The sequence below is a fragment of the Salmo salar genome, chromosome ssa04, assembly GCF_905237065.1.
Source record: "Salmo salar chromosome ssa04, Ssal_v3.1, whole genome shotgun sequence".
NCBI lineage: Eukaryota > Metazoa > Chordata > Actinopteri > Salmoniformes > Salmonidae > Salmo > Salmo salar.
Window position 1 is genome coordinate 42,819,009 of NC_059445.1, and position 18,466 is coordinate 42,837,474.

Here is an 18,466-nt window from a genome sequence, read left to right on the forward strand (position 1 = left end):
AAGCAATAATTGTTTAAATTGTTTGCGTTTCTTTTCATGTGCAAACTACAAATGGAAGATTCTTTACTCATCACGAGTCCTATATATTGAGACTGTTTCCCTTTGCCTTGCGTGAACTAAAGGGAGAATGTTCAAGAAGCCATCAAAGATTAAAGTGAAGCCTATACACTTCTTTTTTCTTCTCTTGATCTAATGTACAATCTAATAATTGTTCCTCAGAGAAGCATCTGAGGTCAGCTTGAGGGCTGGGTAAACCCAACTTTTTTTTGTAAAGTAAAAGTTGAATGCAATATAATTGTGTGGACACCCGCTTTGCATCACTTTGACAAGGTTCATTCACAATAGATCCCATTGGAATGATGTCATTCAGATCAAATTGAAAAGAACAGCAGGAAAATAAACTAATTGTGGAGGTCACAGTGGAATATGGTGTGTTGACACACGGCACACCTTCAGTGAGGTCTGATGAGTGATTGAATAATACAGAGCAAGACAGAGGGCAGCTGGAGGTCATTATTTCGGAAATACCTGGTAGAGATGACTGGAAGAAGCACTGATGAACCATTTACTCATACAAAACTGAGATCCACAGTCAAAAACTCACTCAGATGCAGGTACACACAAATGTGTGTACGTCATGAACAAATGGAAATGTAGAAAAATATAGATCAACACATAATTACGAAGTAGGCAGGAGAAAAATCCCAGAATCAATCAAGTATTTAGAAACTATTCAACTGCAAATTTAATATGAATTGATGCTACATTGCTTTGGATAACCAAACTATATACATCTTAACCAAAGGCATTCTTGGTTTTCAGATTTCTTGCAATTTATACCAAATGTGTTTATAAATCTGGAAAAGGGGCTACTGGCAGTTTTCAATCAAAATGTGTTGTGGGAAATTATGCCTTCACAGCTAAACACTTATGGAATAGGATGATTAAGAGTGAACCTCTTAATCCTTTGGGAACACTTATATGAAAGCCATAATCTCAAGTACAAAAGTTCAAGTTTTAAATACACATATATTCTGTTATTTTTTACAGCAGCAACACCCACCCACGAGTTAGGTTTTGTCTAGCCAATCCCAGAGCTCCCTCATCAAACTGAACCCTTTGGTATGAGGTTGGGGACAAACTAGGCCTTAATGCACCTAAATCAAATGAAACCACCATCTATAGGGGTCATCATCAATAATCAGAAAATAGTGTGTGGGAACAACTAGAGATCATTGATATAATCTACACCGAACAAAAATATAAATGCAAAATGTAAAGTGTTGGTCCCATGTTTCATGAGCTGAAATAAAAGATCCCAGAAATATTCCATATGCACAAAAACCTTATTTCTCAAAAATGTTGTGCCGAATTTTCTTTACAGCCCTGTTAGTGAGCATTTCTTCTTTGCCAAGATAACCTGACAGGTGTGGCATATCAAGAATCTGATCAAACAGCATGATCATTACACAGGTGCACCTTGTGCTGGGGACAATAAAAGGCCACTCTAAAATGTGCAGTTTTGTCACACAACACAATGCCATAGACGTCTCACGTTTTGAAGGAGCGTGCAGTTGGCATGCTGACTGCAAGAATGTCCACCAGAGCTGTTGCCAGATAACTGAATGTTAATTTCTCTACCATAAGCTGTTTTAGAGAATTTGGCAGTACGTCCAACTGGCCTCACAACCGCAGACCACGTGTATAGCGTTGTGTTGGCGAGTGGTTTGCCCCATGCATATCGGTATTCCCAGTCGTGTGAAATCCATAGATTAATGCCTAATGAATTTATTTAAATTGACAGATTTTCTCATATGAACTGTAATTCCATAAAATCGAATGGAATTGTTGCATGTTGCGTTTATATTTTTGTTCAGTTTATATCAAAATTTGATACATAGCAGGACTGTAATAGATCAAACTTGGCTGGGCATCACAGAATAAATTGTGCGATAAGGATCAGTAAATGTAAAACTAGTGAGCAGGAGCCACAGTCTGACAGACAGGAGCTCAAGGGGCGACTGACAACTCACCATATTAAATACAAGTTGGATGGGTTTAACCTTAAGGACCAAGGCTGAGAACTAAACAATATGCAGGAAGAGTGTGATTCACAGTGAACTCAATGATAAAGCTTTGTTATTGTTTTCGCGGATCAAATCCATATTTTTAACAAGAACAATGCATAGTATTGTAGTAAAAGAGATTCAAACTCCACAGAGGCAGATGGGAGCACAAAGCAGACACTGGAGGGCAAAAGAAGGGATACAACAACACGTCAGAAGATAAGAGTAAGAGAGGTATCATTCTGTCTGCTACAAAGGATTGCTCCTTTCTGTTATCCTGAGCATGGTATACACACAGTAACATGGTATACACACAGTAACATGGTATAGCTGAATACAGCTTGAGGGAATAAACGGATCAGGAAGAACTAATTAACTCAAGACTAGGATGGGTGGAGGATAAAGATAGATGAGCAGACAAACAGGCAGACAGACAAGGCAGATAAAGGCCTGGATACTATCTAAAGACTAGGATAGTTGAACATTGCATTATATTTTCATTCCCAACCTAATAGTTTGACTAAGGACCTCAAAGTCCTCGGTATGGCAATCAAAGGATTTCATTGAATAAGTCTAATATAAATCAACTGCTTTGAAAACGTATTGTTTAAACAAACCATTTTTTAAAATAATTATCTAGGCCATAAACGAAAGGAAGACAAGTTGACAAGTATTGTCTCTCTGCTGCCTTTATCTTATCTTTCAAGTCTGATTTTCATTACTACTGTATGTTTCCCAATTACAAGAAATGATCAAGGGTATTTTCTATATTCCCTCTTTTTCCTCGACTTCCTTCTCAGTAATGATACATTTTAATACATACATGTATAGAATGTATATTCTTTAAGTTAAAATATAAGCAGTGACATAAAGAACACAAAATATATGACAAAACACATCAATAAAAATAAATACTCTGTACTTGTATATATGCAATAGTAAACATGTTCAGAAGAAATATTCCACAAACAAGGAGGGCACTCAAAGAACAACATCTTGGTGCAGTTGTGTGTCTTAATTAAAGCACACACTTTGCAGTGTTCATCTTTTTCAATCTTTTCAACCATTGTCTGTTGGAAAGACAACATAGATAGATCCATGACTAAGTTCTGTTCAATAACAGTCTGCTGAATCTGTTCAGTGTTGTCTGTGTATTGTTGCTCTTGACCATCCCTCTATTGGCACCAGATCTGGTTTCATTCACTGAGTTGTAGGTTTCTGGTTTCACCCCATTTTCCTAAGAATTGGCAATATTAAACCTCGGTCACTCCTCCACCAGCCACAAGCTGCTCTATTGCACAACTCCCAAGATACAGTATATATATATATATATATATTTAATGTAATTTAGACATTTTCGACCCAGTGGGGACTGGGCCACTTCAGTTGAAACGACCAAACATATTGATAAATTGATAAAGTGCATTGGAATGCCCTCTCTGGGGCTATGGATAGTGTTCGTTGTCATAGCTGAATGGTGGTGTGTCACTATAGTTGTTTCTATTCTTGGTTCTGCATGCATTATGGATTTTGTAAATGACAGCCTTGAGTCAGACCAGGACTCATTGCACTTCCTTAACTTCTGTAATGCTCTATACCACAAGCATCAAATGAGCCATCTGATTACAGTGGATCATGGTAAATAATGATATCTAAGCATTATATAAAAACTTGGCACATAATTACAAATGGTATTGGATGAGGATTAGGTTGACCAAAAATGGGACTATTTATGAGTTAACCAATCAAATGATTTATCCTATAATCTATAGAAAGTGCACTATTTCAATATTTTATTCATAATCTATGCCAATAGGGACACTCTGTCAATTAGAATTCCCCTCTTTATCGCTCTACCTTTCATTTCCCCTTCACAAAACTATGGCTGGCCCAATGCTGGTTTCCTCCTCCCCTCCATTCCTCGTATCCTGCTGTCAGACCTGGGTCTCCAGGCCGCTGAGTTTGGGGGTCAGGATGCGAGGAGTGACCCCAGAGTTGAGGTCCCTCTCAAACTCCAGTAGCTGACCCATGAAGTTGAGGTTGGGAGACACCACAGGACGACGGCCACGCACATACTTGTAGGCATCAGTCATGGTCATAAGGGTGTGCTTCATCAGGTAGGCGATGACGATGGTTGCCGAACGGGACACGCCCGCTTGACAGTGAATCAACACTCCTCGCCCACTCTGGTGAGCCTCCTCTGTGGATGAAAATAGGTGGCTATCAGATTCCTGTCAAGGATGATCACTGGAATTCATCTATTCCACAGCTTTTTCTGGATCTGACTCTCCAGTTCTCCCATCTTCCCTTTTGATCCATTTATAGCTCCCTAAATGTCTCTCCAGTCAAAAACTTCGGAGAACGAGATCAGAGGAAAGACTTCACATACAAATCATCATGATCCTCTCCTTATCTCAGTGCTAAAATACTTCTAAGCTCAGACAGATAAAGACTGAAAGACAGGAATGGGGAGAGTGGATGCGATAGAAAATGAAGGTAGATCAGGAGTGTCAAACATACGGCCCGCGGGCCGGATCCGGTCCAGCAAAGGGGTCCAATACGGCCAGCGGGTGTTTTGAGTTTTAAAAAAAATCTACAGTTTATACATGTACAGTGCCTTCAGAAAGTATTCACACCCCTTGACTTATTGCACATTTTGTTGTGTTGCAGACAGAATTCAAAATGGATTAAATAAATAAAAATGCTCACCCATCTACACACAATACCCTACAATGACAAAGTGAAAACATGTTTTTAGATATTTTTGCAAATTTATTGAAAATTTAATACAGAAATATCTCATTTACATAAGTATTCACACCCCTGAGTCAATACTTTGCAGAAGCACCTTTGGCAGCGATTACAGCGCTGAGTCTTTTTGGGTAAGTCTCTAAGAGCTTTCCACACCTGGATTGTGCAACATTTGCCCATTGTTCTTTTAAAAATTATTCAAGTTCTGACAAATTGGTTGTTGATCATTGCTAGACAACCATTTTCAGGTCTTGCCATAGATTTTCAAGTAGATTTAAGTCAAAACTGTAACTCGGCCACTCAGGAACATTCACTCTCTTCTTGGTAAGCAACTCCAGTGTAGATTTATTTTTAGGTTAATATCCTGCTGAAATGTGAATTCATCGATGACAAGCATACCCATAACATGATGCAGCCACTATGCTTGAAAATATGGAAAGTGGTACCCAGCAATGTGCTGTATTGGATTTGCCCCAAACATAACACCTTATATTCAGGACAAAAAGTGAATTGCTTTGCCACATTTTTTTTATTGCCTTGTTGCAAACAGGATGCATGTTTTGGGATATTTTTTATTCTGTACAGGCTTCTTTCTTTTCACTCTGTCACTTAGGTTAGTATTGTGGAGTAACTACAATGCTGTTGATCCATCCTCAGTTTTCTTCTATCACAACCATTAAACTCTGTAATTGTTTTAAAGTCACCATTGGCCTCATGGTGAAATCCCTGAGCGATTTCCTTCCTCTATGGCAACGATTTCCTTCCTCTACGCCTGTATCTTTGTAGTGACTGGGTGTACACCACCTAAAATGTAATTAATAACTTCATCATGCTCAAAGGGATATTCAATGTCTGCTTTTTTTTATTTTTACCCATCTACCAATAGGTGCCCTTCTTTGCGTGGCATTGGTAAACCTCCCTGGTCTGAGGTAGTCATAAAAAAATAATGTTAAACACTATTATTGCACACAGAGGGAGTCCATGCAACTTATTATGTGACTTGTTAAGCAACTTTTACTCCTGAACTTTAGGGTTGCCATAACAAAGGTGTTGAATACTTATTGACCCTATAGATTTACATTTTTTATTAATTTAAAAAAAATTAGAAAAACATAACTCTACTTTGACATTATCGGGTATTGTGCATTGGCCGGTGATAAAAAATAGTTTCAATTTAATAAATGTTTGATTTTGGCTGTAGCACAACAAAATGTGTGTTGGGGGGGCGAACTCAATATACTTTAAAATGACTAAAACCAAATCGAAACTTTGGAGAAATTATAATGGACCCTACAATACAAATCAAATCAAATTTTATTTGTCACATACACATGGTTAGCAGATGTTAATGCGAGTGTAGCGAAATGCTTGTGCTTCTAGTTCTGACAGTGCAGTAATATCTAACAAGTAATCTAACAATTCCCCAACAACTACCTAATACACACAAATCTAAAGGGGTGAACGAGAATATGAACATGTAAGTACAGTTGAAGTCGGAAGTTTACATACACCTTAGCCCAATACATTTAAACTCAGTTTTTCACAATTCCTGACATTTAATCCCAGTAAAAATTCCTTCTTAGGTCAGTTAGGATCACCACTTTATTTTAAGAATGTGAAATGTCAGAATAATAGTAGAGAGAATGATTTATTTCAACTTTTATTTCTTTCATCACATTCCCAGTGGGTCAGAAGTTTACATACACTCAATTAGTATTTGGTAGAATTGCCTTTAAATTGTTTAACTTGGGTCAAACATTTCGGGTAGCCTTCCACAAGCTTCCCACAATAAGTTGGGTGAATTTTGGCCCATTCCTCCTGACAGAGCTGGTGTAAGTGAGTCAGGTTTGTAGGCCTCCTAGCTCGCACACGCTTATTCAGTTCTGCCCACAAATTTCTATAGGATGGAGGTCAGGGCTTTGAGATGGCCACTCCAATACCTTGACTTTGTTGTTCTTAAGTTATTTTGCCACAACTTTGGAAGTATGCTTGGGGTCATTGTCTACTTGGAAGATCCATTTGCGACCAAGCTTTAACTTCCTGATGTCTTGAGATGTTGCTTCAATATACCCACATAATTTTACTTCTTCATGATGCCATCTATTTTGTGAAGTGCACCAGTCCCTCCTGCAGCAAAGCACCCCCACAACATGATGCTGCCACCCCCGTGCTTCACGGTTGGGATGGTGTTCTTCGGCTTGCAAGTCTCCCTCTTTTTCCTCCCAACATAACGATGGTCATAATGGCCAAACACTTCTATTTTTGTTTCATCAGACCAGAGGACATTTCTCCAAAAAGTACGAACTTTGTCCCTATGTGCAGTTGCAAACCGTAGTCTGGCTTTTTTATGGCGGTTTTGGAGCAGTGGCTTCTCCTTGCTGAGTGGCCTTTCAGGCTATGCGAATATCGGACCCGTTTTACTGTGGATATAGATACTTTTGTACCTGTTTTCTCCAGCATCTTCACAAGACCCCTGCTGTTGTTCTGGGATTGATTTGCACTTTTTGATCCAAAGTACGTTCATCTCTCGGAGACAGAATGCGTCTCCTTCCTGAGCGTTATGACGGCTGCGTGGTCCCATGGTGTTTATACTTGCGTACTATTGTTTGTACAGATGAACGTGGTTCCTTCAGGTGTTTGGATATTGCTCCCAAGAATGTACCAGACTTGTGGACGTTTACAATTTGTTTTCTGAGGACTTGGTTGATTTCTTTAGATTTTCCCATGATGTCAAGCAAAGAGGCACTGAGTTTGAAGGTTGGCCTTGAAATATATCCACAGGTACACCACCAATTGACTAAAATGATGTCAATTAGCCTATCAGAAGCTTCTAAAGCCATGACATCATTTTCTGGAATTTTTCAAGTTGTTTAAAGGCACAGTCAATTAAGTGTATGTAAACTTCTGACCAACTGGAATTATGATACAGTGAATAATAAGTTAAATAATCTGTCTGTAAACAATTGTTGGAAAAATTACTTGTGTCATGCACAAAGTAGATGTCCTAAACGACTTGCCAAAACTACAGTTTGTTAACAAGAAACGTGTGGAGTGATTGAAAAACAAGTTTTAATGACTCAACCTAAGTGTATGTAAACTTCCGACTTCAACTGTATATGGATGAGTGATGGCGACACAGTTTCTTGATTGTGTCAGGCTTGCTAATAATCACCGAAATGAAAGGTAGACAGTCAGGGAGCATAGAATATTCCCCAAACTACAGATAGAAGACCAGTCCCTGGGGCAAAATGAGTTTGACACCCCTTAGGTAGATACTGCTCAACTCACCGATGAACTCAAACACCTCCTCAAAGTACTGTCGTAGGTTCTGCTTGCTGTTGTCGGTAGCCGGCAGCCGTTTGTAGCGTACCAGGCCGCAGCCGAGGTGGTAGAGGGGCAGGTGTGTGGTGACGTTGACCACGTAGCCGATGTTGAGACGCAGCAGCAGGTCCAGGTCCTGGGCGTCCCTCTCGTTGCCCAGGAAGAGGAAGGGTAGGATGGGGCTGACCACCGCATTCTCCACATCAGGGGTCATCCCATTCTCATCTGACAAGGAAGCCGGTAGCGAGGAGGAGAGTGGCAGAGTGAGGTGCACTGGGAGAGGACAACACAACACAGTGAGAGATTGCTGTTAGAAAGGACAATTTAATTTGATTTGGATCACTGACAGGCATTCACCCTGAAGTATACCAGAGTTAGACACAGAGAAAAGAAATCAAGCATCAGAGATAGAAAGAGTTATGAAGAGATGTGTGAATGACGGAGAGACAATGAAAGTGTACAATATATCTCATTTATGGTTCTTGTTGAGTAGGAGTATCATTGCCATTCACTTTACTCCTGCAGAGCAAAGAAGTTTGCAGCTCTGAGGAACTGCTAATGCTTTCATAATTTCATACATGTTCTCCTAACAGGAGGGAAACGTACAGACATGAAAAAGCTTCTGAAACTTGTGATTCTTTATACTATACTGTATGTCATCAACAGATCCTTCAGTCACTTAACAGGGTGGAGGAGGCTACAGTTATGTAACTATTAAGAAAAGAGAATACATCTTAGCTTTTTGGGCTTTGTCATTTAAATGAGAACAGCTTAATCTCCCACCGACAGGGTTCAGTGTCAGCGACTCAATTTCCCCGGGAATTGTTTTAATTAATTCAGCTATTCTAATCTCCCGCTCTTATCAGCTCTCTTTGCGTTCCAATCACCATCCCTCCATTTCGCTCCTCTCTGTCCCTTTTTACGCTGGAGCCCAGACTATAATTAAGTCATTATCCTCGGGTTCCTTTTAAACAACCAACATGTTAGAATAACATATCAAATGAGATTGGCAGGAAAGGAAGTAGATTTAAAAGGTAGGCGAGGGAAGCATAGAGAAAGAGAGACAGTCAAGAAAATAAGAATAGGATGAAAGAGATTTTCTCCCCAAAATTGTAATTTATGCAGTCAGACAGTAAAGCTGGTCTCTCAATTGGGGATTTTTTTTCTGTAACTATCTGTGTCAAAAAAGTCCCCCATCAAAAATCGGCAGAAGTATAGCCTAAGAGACTGAAACAAAAAACAGTGTATAATGTTTGGCCTTACCTCTGCCGCTCTCTTCGTCCTGCTCTCTGTTGAGTGAGTTTAGGACCAGGTGGAGGGACTGGGCGGAGGGGAGGGAATGGCGTCCGTCTGCATCTCTTTGTCTGGGTTTGGGTTTGAGGAGAGTGCTGGGAGCTGACGGTGGGGGTGAGAAGGAGGGAGGGGATTGGGGAGAGGGCGTGCGGGGGGAAGGGGTGCGAGGGTATGTAATATTGCCTTCCTGCCCCATGCCATCCACCTTTCCTGACTCCCCACCTTTGTTCCAGAGCCTCTTTAGGGAGTCCTGGTCTGGATCTCGCCCAGGCCCAGACCCAATAAAATCTAGGACGGCCATCTTGCCCTGCTGAAGACGGCGTCGGCCAGCGTGGTCTGTTATCTGATTCCGGGTGAACTCCAATAGGTTCCTACAGTCCAGGGTGACAGGGCTGGTTCCGTTGCTGCTGTTTTGGTTCTGACCCACACTTGTCTTCCCCACTCCCATAGCCATCCCTGCACAGCTCTGCTGGTTCTGTTGGGTTTTAGACCTGGTCATCTTTTTCGCCAGGTCCTCGGGCCAGATTGTGCGCACTCTGTAATCATCATCATCAGCGGGGAATATTCCCATGGGGGGCCCTGCCCCTACACCCCTGCCCATCCCAGGGGGCTTGCCGCCCCGACAGGGGTTGAAGGTGACAACTATAGGGTCGCTGCTACAATAGCTGCAGGTAGAGCTGCCGGCCTGACTGGCTTTGGGGTTGCAGCCACTCACACAACTCTGTAAGGCTCGCAGTGGGGCTGAGGAGGATAGTGGGGTACAGGGCAGACATCCCCCCACCAGTTTTTTGCGGAATGCAGCAGGACTCTCAAAGGCGCCAGCCTCCCCGGAGCAGGAGGCACATCTCAGGGGTCTGAGCAAGCCCGTGCGGCAGTCCGACACAGTGCTGTTGGAGGATGAGGTGTTGGTGGTGGAGGCTGTGGACAAACATCCCCCAAGAGTTCTTAATCCCATTGCTGCGCCCCCTCTGTGGTTCACACCTACAACCCCGTGGCCGTGGCCACAGGAGAAAGAGGAAGACGGACTCCCCCTACCCCTCTGGCAGCCAGCAGAACGTCCCCTGCCCCCCCTGCAGCGGACCAGCTTCCAGCAGCCACAGCTGAAGGGATGTGAGAAGTCGATGGTACAGGTGTGGTCTGGGCTGGGGAAACCCCCACGGGAGGAACAGGGAGAGAGGGGTAGGCCGTGGAGGATCTGAGGACGATGGTCCCTGCCGCGGGATGGACGAGGCTGGTTGAGGGGTTGCTGAAACGAGGTAGGAGCACGGGGGTGGTGGGAGGGAGGGGGGACAGGGTAGTGGGAGTTTAGAACAGCGGCATGGGGCACAGGGACAGAGTTGTGGTGGCCGGGCAGGCTGTGGGGGTTGGGGTTTTGATGGACAGGTCCCAGTTTGGAATTCTCTTTGTTACCCACGTAGGGCACTTCCCGGGCACCTCTGGGGGGGAAGCTGGCAGAGCAGACTTTGGAGGACACGTTCTGCACCTTCTCTCTTCTGGACTTGGACTGCTGTCTCTGAGATGGGACAAACTCTAAGACTCCTCCCGGGGATACAGCCAGATGATTCTGATGGTGACTGCCTGGTGAGGCCTGTCTCTGGTTCTGTGGATGGTTTTGGAGTTGCTGCGCTGCTCCTCCAGGCTTCCCTGATGTTCCTCCAGTGTTTTTCTCCCCGTATCCTGGATCCAAGCGCAACGAAACCCTTTTTTTGCTCCCCTTCACACTCCCACTGCGAACTAAAGAGTTGCTCTGCCCCCCTCCTTTTGTTCCTTTGTTCACAGATAACTTGATGTCGATGGTATGTGTGTGTTGGTGTGGTCTAGGGCCAAGAGTCACTGTCCCGTTGCTGTGACAGTGGCTAGGGGTGTGTCTGGTACCCTCTGAGACAATGGCCTTGTCGACCTTGGTTTTCTGCAGACGGGATGATGATCTGCGCTTGCATTCCAAAGACAGTGAGTTCGAGGAGGGAGGATTGGGGTAAGACTGAGGAGGGTGGGGATGAGAAGGGCGGGAGAGAAGTTTGTTGCTATGGGCTGTTATATGGGAGTGGGGCTGTGGGGAGGACCCAGGTAGGGCCAAGTTTTTAGGGCGCTGAATAACCACTATGCGCTCGTCAAGAGGGAGTGGAGGCATCTGGGTCTACGCAAAGCTGTGTGTGTGTGTAAGAGATAGGGGAGAAAGAAACAGAGAAACAATGTCAAGATTGTATTCAGAAAACATTTTCAAATTACTGTTGGCATCAACATCATCACATTTTTTGAATTTGAAGCCACATTTACATCACATCTGTCCTACGCCAGAGTAATGACCAGTGGAACAACCAAGCTATGTAACTACCTTGCAACAGGTATGGAGTATGGAGTATGGTGTTATGGACAATTCCCACGTTTGCTCTTGCTTTTGGTTTTATCTTGAACAAAACGCTCTTTGGGCAATACTATGAAACAGTCTCTATACATACCTAGTACACAAGGTATTTACATGTGTTATTCCCTTATAGATAACACATAATAAAGCCATTTAATGTAAATTGTTGCAGAGTTCGAATTCAAGAAGAAGACATCCCCGTGACTATTACTTGACTACTGCTGCCGACCACCGTAGTGAGCGATCAGAAGAATATGCGAAGCATATTTAATATACATATATAATCCATTGGATTTAGAAAGAAAATACAGCAAACAGACAGTAATGAAATCAAAACCAAAAGACCAAAATACAGCCTTTATGGTTTTGCCAAAACAGGGCAGAGACCACTGTTTTAAGAACACTTTGTTGAAATTGAAGTTAGCTCAATCGAATGGTTGAAGAAATGAGGTAGAACCAAATAAATAAGACAAATATATCTCCCTGTTAGAGAAGGCCCTTTACCATAGCAAAACAGACTAGAGAGCTGGCTGTTACTGCCACAGGCACTGAATGACCATCGATGTACGTGTCGTAACCTATAAATAAGCACTTCGTCATGAAATACTTGAATACAGACTGGAGGAGAGAGGACATTTTGGGCAAAGCTTTAGATATTGTATTATTATTATCATGTTATTCTACCCTTTAAATAAAGACAGTAAAATTGATGCCTAATTCTCATTGGTACTAAAGACTTTTGTCATCTACTAAGCGCTACTTACGATGACAAAACCCATTAATGAGCTTTTTTTGTTGCATTAAAGAAGATTCTCTGGGACAGGGCAGTACAGAGAGATAACAAGACAGAGAGAAAGGTTGGGAGAGAAATAGAGAGACGGGAGGACAGCAATATAAAGACAGAATATGACGTGACAGGGTAGACCACAGACTAGACAGGAGGAAGATACATGGCAAAAGGCACTAATGATTATTCACTCCCAAGCAACACACATAGTGACCCATAGACAAAGCACACCATGCTTGCGTTTTCCACATGCATACGTCCACGCACAGAGCTTGGTGATGGCATCCTCATCTTTTTCCCTTTTTCAGCCTTGCCTTCGTAGCCTGTGGTGGAGGGGGGTGGGGTTACATTGACCCAGTTTTGTCATGGTGGAAGTCAACATCACTCTGATCACTTTTCACTCACACATTGTAAACACCTCATCAGCACATACATCAACACAGTGTAGCGGTGTATTGGTCCTTTTTAATCATACTGTCAAAAGAACAGTCAGACCAAAAACACAGTGCAAATCACAAAAAACATACTTAAGCAAATGCTTGCAGCAAGCAATGCCTCTAGAGATCATTGTCATCATCATCATTGTTCATGAGTGCCATTCTGACCATTACTGTCACCATATCTACAATTGCAGCCAGTAGTCCTACATACATTGTGTGAAAAGATGTTCTGAATGTGGAGGCTTGATAAAGGGTGTAAAAGTAATGTTTTTGCTACAGAATAAGATCATAGGCTTACCTCTAATAGATACAATGCTTCGGATGTGCAGAAGACAGACTTCCACCCGCTATACCATTATGTGATCATTTTTAAGGGCGATAGAATGGCTAGAACATTTTTGAAATTCTGTCCCTGAATGTCACAAAGGTGAATGTAGAGAGGTGACCTGATGATTAGTCTCGCTCTGAAGTAGAGGACCATGTTGGATTCACAAGGCACTGTCTGTCTTTTTAGGATCTTTCACCACATACGGTGCATTCAGAAAGTATTCAGACCCCTTCCCTTTTTTCCACATGTTGTTACGTTACAGCCTTATTATAAAATGGATTAAATAAATGTTTTCCTCATCAATCTACACACAATACCCCATAACGACAAAGCGAAAACCAATTTTGAGATTTCTTTGCAAAAACAAAAAAACAAAAACAGAAATACCTTATTTACATTAGTATTCCGAACCTTTGCTATGAGACTCGAAATTGAGCTCAGGTGCATCCTGTTTCCGTTGATCATCCTTGAAATGTTTCTACAACTTGATTGGAGTCCACCTATGGAAAAATTCTATTGACTGGACATGATGGAAAGGCACACACCTGTCCTTATAAGGTCCCACAGTTGACAGTGCATGTCAGAGCAAGAACCAAGCCATGAGGTTGAAGGAATTGTCCGTAGAGCTCCGAGACAGGATAGTGTCGAGGCACTGATCTGGGGAAGGGTACCAAAACATTTCTGCAGCATTGAAGGTCCCCAAGAACACAGTGGCCTCCATCAATCTTAAATGGAAGAAGTTTGGAACCAACAAGACTCTTCCTAGGGCTGGCCGCCCGGTCAAACAGAGCAATCGTGGGAGAAGGGCCTTGGTCAGGGAAGTGACCAAGAACTCAATGGTCACTATAACAGAGTTCCAGAAGGACAACCATCTCTGCAGCACTCCACCAATCAGGCCTTTATGGTAGAGTGGCCAGACCATTGGTCATCCTTGAGATGTTTCTACAACTTAATTGGAGGCCACCTGTGGTAAATTCAATTGATTGGATATGATTTGGAAAGGCACACACCTGTCATATATAGGGTCCCACAGTTGACAGTTGTCCGTAGAGCTCAGAAAAAGGATTGTGTAGAGGCACAGATCTGGGGAAGGGTACTAAAACATTTTGCTTCATTGAAGGTCCCCATGAACACAGTGACCTCCATCATTCTTAAATGGAAGAAGTTTGGAACCACCCGGCCAAACTGCGTAATTGGGGGAGAAGGGCTTTGGTCAGAGAGTTGACCAAGAACCAGATGGTTACTCTGACAAAGCTCCAGAGTTCCTCTGTGGAGATGGGGGAAACTTCCAGAAGAACAACCATCTCTGCAGCACTCCACCAGTCAGGCCTGTATGGTAGAGTGGCCAGATGGAAGCCACTCCTCAGTAAAAGGCACATGACAGCCCGCTTAGAGTTTGCCAAAAGGCACCTAAAGGACTCTCAGACCATGAGAAACAAGATTCTCTGGTCTGATGAAACCAAGATTGAACTCTTTGGCCTGAATGCCAATCGTCACGCCTGGAGGAAACCTAGCACCATCTTTACGGTGAAGCATGGTGGTGGCAGCATCATGCTGTGGGGATGTTTTTCAGCAGCAGGGACTGGGAGACTAGTCAGGATTGAGGGAAAGATGAACGGAGCAAAGTACAGAGAGATCCTTGATGAAAACCTGCTCCAGAGCACTCAGGACCTCAGACTGGGGCGAAGGTTCACCTTCCAATAGGACAACGACTCTATGCACACAGCCAAGACAACACAGGAATGGTTTCGTGATAAGTGCCTGAATGTCCTTGAGTGGCCAGGCAGAGCCCGGACTCTAACCATTTCTAACATCTCTGGAGAGACCTAAAACTATCTGTGCATCAAGGGCTGTAATCGCTGCCCAAGGTGCTTCAACAAAGTACTGAGTAAAGGGTCAGAATATTTATGGAAATGTGATATTTCCGGGAGTTTTTTGTAATACATTTTAATCTAAAAACAAGTTTTTGCTTTGTTATTATGGTGTGTAGATTGATGAGGTGGGAAAAAAAACTATTTAATCAATTTTAGAATAAGGCTGTAACAACAAAATGTGGAAAAAGTCAAGGGGTCTGAATTCTTTCAGAATGCACTGTATCATCTGTTGTGGCACATCAGTCTACTGCTGAAATTATTTGAAGCCTTCCGTGACCTCTGGTCACCTATCTACACGTTCACACAAAGACCTACCTGCAATACTATTTATCCCTGTTTACTGTGGACAAATAACGGCATGCTGCGCCTGCAAGGTAAGGAGAATAATAACAACGGGCATTGGTGGAAAAAAACATAATACATTTACTGCTAATAACAGAGGAGGACAATAACTTTAATAAGGTGGAATCATACGGGAATGAAATTATTTTGCGCATTGTCGCACATCATTACGCTTAGGGTCCCGTCTCTCTGTGAATGACAGGGAAGAAGAAGCAGTCTCCTCTCCATGAGCGGCGTTTTATGTTTGCCCTTTGTTCGCATATAGGATATAGATATGCTGAAATGATTAGACCTAGGCTATATAAAAATAGCCAAAATTAGAATACATACTAGTATTGAATAGTGACTTGCAAAAACGCACATCATGTAAATAATTAATAAGAAAACCATGGTTTTAAAATATACATAAGAAATAATGGTTATGGCCTTGTAGCATGTATGTCCCACAACTCCAGCATTAGGCCATGGAAAATGAATCATCATCATCTAGTATCACTTTCACTCCCACAGTCCTGATAAATAATATAACTTATTTTGGCAAAGTCTGCAGAGATTGAGGGTTGGTGGTATTATCCTCTGCTGGGCAGTTCTTAAGTAATGAAGGTGAATTTAATCAAATTGATTCGTAGTGTCGCGTCAAAAGGATATATAGCGTCCGGCGTCTCAGGAAAGGGAAAACTAGTTTGGAGTCTAGTCTGTGAGACCAGTCTGTGAGACCAGGCTGCATTCTAACGCATTGGCGTGTTTCTTATATGCATAAGTGTGTAACACGTAGCCATAGTGCTGGATCCTCATGTGTCAACAATAGCCTATAATATTCAGAGTAATTGTAAATCAGGCATGAGTCTTGTTCGTCAGGATACTTTACGCCGTTAAAGGTTTAAAATAAACTCACTTACGTTAGGATTGACAATTCCGTTGTATCTTCATGCTCTCCGTGTAATATAATTATTTACATTTTCATTGATGTTGTCCAGACATTTCTTTGGTTAACGGTATCCTCTTCTACACTGGAGGACCTATCATATTTTGCGGATCCGTTTTCCGTGCAAGAATAAGCTTGCATATAAAAATAGAGGACCTACGACACTAAGCATCTATTATTGATAATAAAAACTAAAAAAATAACACCACTATAAAAAGTGCTTACACCACACCAGTGTCAGTGCTTGTGCATGTGTCAATGTGCTCTCGGATGTATATGTGAATGAGAGCGAGGAAGACACTAAGACAGACGGTGCTGTATGGAGGTGGGGTCTGTGGTCTGTGCAGTGGATGACATCATTCCAGACCAATGGCAAGCAAAATGTTGTAAGGCAGCCAGCAAATTAAGCTTCGTTTTGAGCACGTGTGCAGTATAAAGTGGTATTCTCCAATGTCATTCGACGGGGTGGGAGGCGGTGATAACAGTGGTAGGTAGGCCTATTACAAGCCAGCGTTGTGCTGAAATTATGTAACAGTGAAAGCTTGAATAAAATCGATTGTGTCATTGTAGTTATAGAACTAGAACATTTCGTTTCTGCCATTGTTCAACCTCTTCTTGACCTAGCCTACATAACCTACAAATAAGGCCTGTGTCTATCAGACACAAATACACACACATACAGCATGAAGGGTGTTTTTTTAGTTTTTTTTTTTACGATATACAGTCAGGTCCCAAATTTTTGGTACCCTTGAAAAAGATTAGCAAAAACGATTGTATAAAATAAATATTACAAATACTGAGCTATATTGTTAGCACAAAAAAAGCACAATAATATTATTTTATACTAATACAATTGCTCAGAGAAAGAGATTTTGTTTAAGAAGTGATACTATTTTTCCCCAAAAATATATGGGTCAAAATATATTGGTCAAAACCCATGTTTCAATACATCAGCTTGCGAGGATAATGGTACTGAGCCTTTAACATTTTTTTGATGATATTGGAGAACACATTGGGAGGGATCTTAGACCATTCCTCCATACAGAATCTGTCCAGATCCTTGATATCCTTCGTCTGCGCATATGGACTGCCCTCTTCAGTTCAAACCCATTTTTCCAATGGGGTTCAAGTCCGGAGACTGAGATGGCCATTGCAAGATTATGATTTTGTGGTCAATTAACAATTTCTTTATGAATTGTAATGTGTGCTTTGGGTTATTGTCTTGTGGCCCAGTTTCAGCCTCCTAACAGAGACAACCATGTTTTTGGGTCAAATGTCCTGGTACTGGGTAAAGTTCATGATGCCATTGACCTTAACAAAGGCCCCAGGACCAGTGGAAGCAAAATAGTTCCATAACATCAAAGAAGGTCTACATCTGTTGTATTCGGGCGCACGTGACAAATAAACTTTGATTTGATCCACCACCATATTTTACAGTAGGTATGGGGTTATTTTCTGCTTATGCATCCTTATTTCGATGCCAAACCCACCACCGGTGTGTGGTCAAAGAGATTTATTTTCATGTCATCTGACCATAGCACCGGTTCCAATTCAAGTACCAGTGCCGTTTAGAAAACTCCAGGCGTTTACATTTGTTGGATGACATGAAAATAGAGCTCTTTGGCCACGCACACCAGTGGTGGGTTTGGCGTAGAAATAAGGACACATAAGCAGAAAATAACCCCATTTAGACAAAATATTGATGTCATCCCTCATTATGAAGAACAATGTTCATGCCTCTCTCTGTGTGTGTGTGTGTCATTTGTTTGTGTGTGTGTGTGTAAGAGAGAGAGACAGAGAGAGTGAGGGGGTGGGGACATGAGAGTCATTTATAATGAAGTCTGACAACTTTAGTCATTGATGTCATGATCTTGACTACACAGGCATAGCCTACGTGATTCTATGACTTGTTGAACATTGTGTTACAACACTAACTCACACCTGAAAAATGATGTCATTAATTTCCCAGCCCCG

The 18,466-nt window shown here is 42.1% G+C and overlaps 1 protein-coding gene across 6 annotated transcripts; it reads right to left on the reverse strand.

Moving 5' to 3' along the window:
• Window positions 1–1,600: 1,600 nt before the first annotated feature.
• si:dkey-175m17.7 (uncharacterized) lies at window positions 1,601–16,757 on the reverse strand. Of its 6 annotated transcripts, none has more exons than XM_014196438.2 (6): window positions 16,467–16,757; window positions 15,541–15,592; window positions 12,851–12,906; window positions 9,402–11,578; window positions 8,106–8,411; window positions 1,601–4,266 (listed from the first exon to the last, which is right to left on the reverse strand). In XM_014196438.2, exons 4-6 carry the CDS (start codon window positions 11,560–11,562, stop codon window positions 4,001–4,003), a joined length of 2,733 nt encoding a protein of 910 aa, XP_014051913.1. In that variant the 5' UTR covers window positions 11,563–11,578; window positions 12,851–12,906; window positions 15,541–15,592; window positions 16,467–16,757; the 3' UTR covers window positions 1,601–4,000. The 6 variants fall into 6 exon arrangements, 5 of the variants coding, with proteins under 5 accessions (XP_014051913.1, XP_014051912.1, XP_014051915.1 ...); XM_014196437.2 differs by having other exon boundaries at window positions 12,815–12,906; XR_001328378.2 differs by lacking the exons at window positions 12,851–12,906; window positions 15,541–15,592 and having other exon boundaries at window positions 1,601–3,303; window positions 3,924–4,266.
• Window positions 16,758–18,466: the final 1,709 nt, after the last annotated feature.

Bases quoted from the DNA above. Each gene is read 5' to 3' on its own strand.
- si:dkey-175m17.7 (XM_014196435.2), bottom strand. From the start codon at position 11,562: ATGCCTCCACTCCCTCTTGACGAGCGCATAGTGGTTATTCAGCGCCCT. The intron at 8,412-9,401 runs GTAAGGCCAAAC...GTCCTCTCCCAG, and splicing joins GGACGAAGAGAGCGGCAGAG to TGCACCTCACTCTGCCACTC. The intron at 4,267-8,105 runs GTGAGTTGAGCA...TTTCATCCACAG, and splicing joins GGAGGTGTTTGAGTTCATCG to AGGAGGCTCACCAGAGTGGG.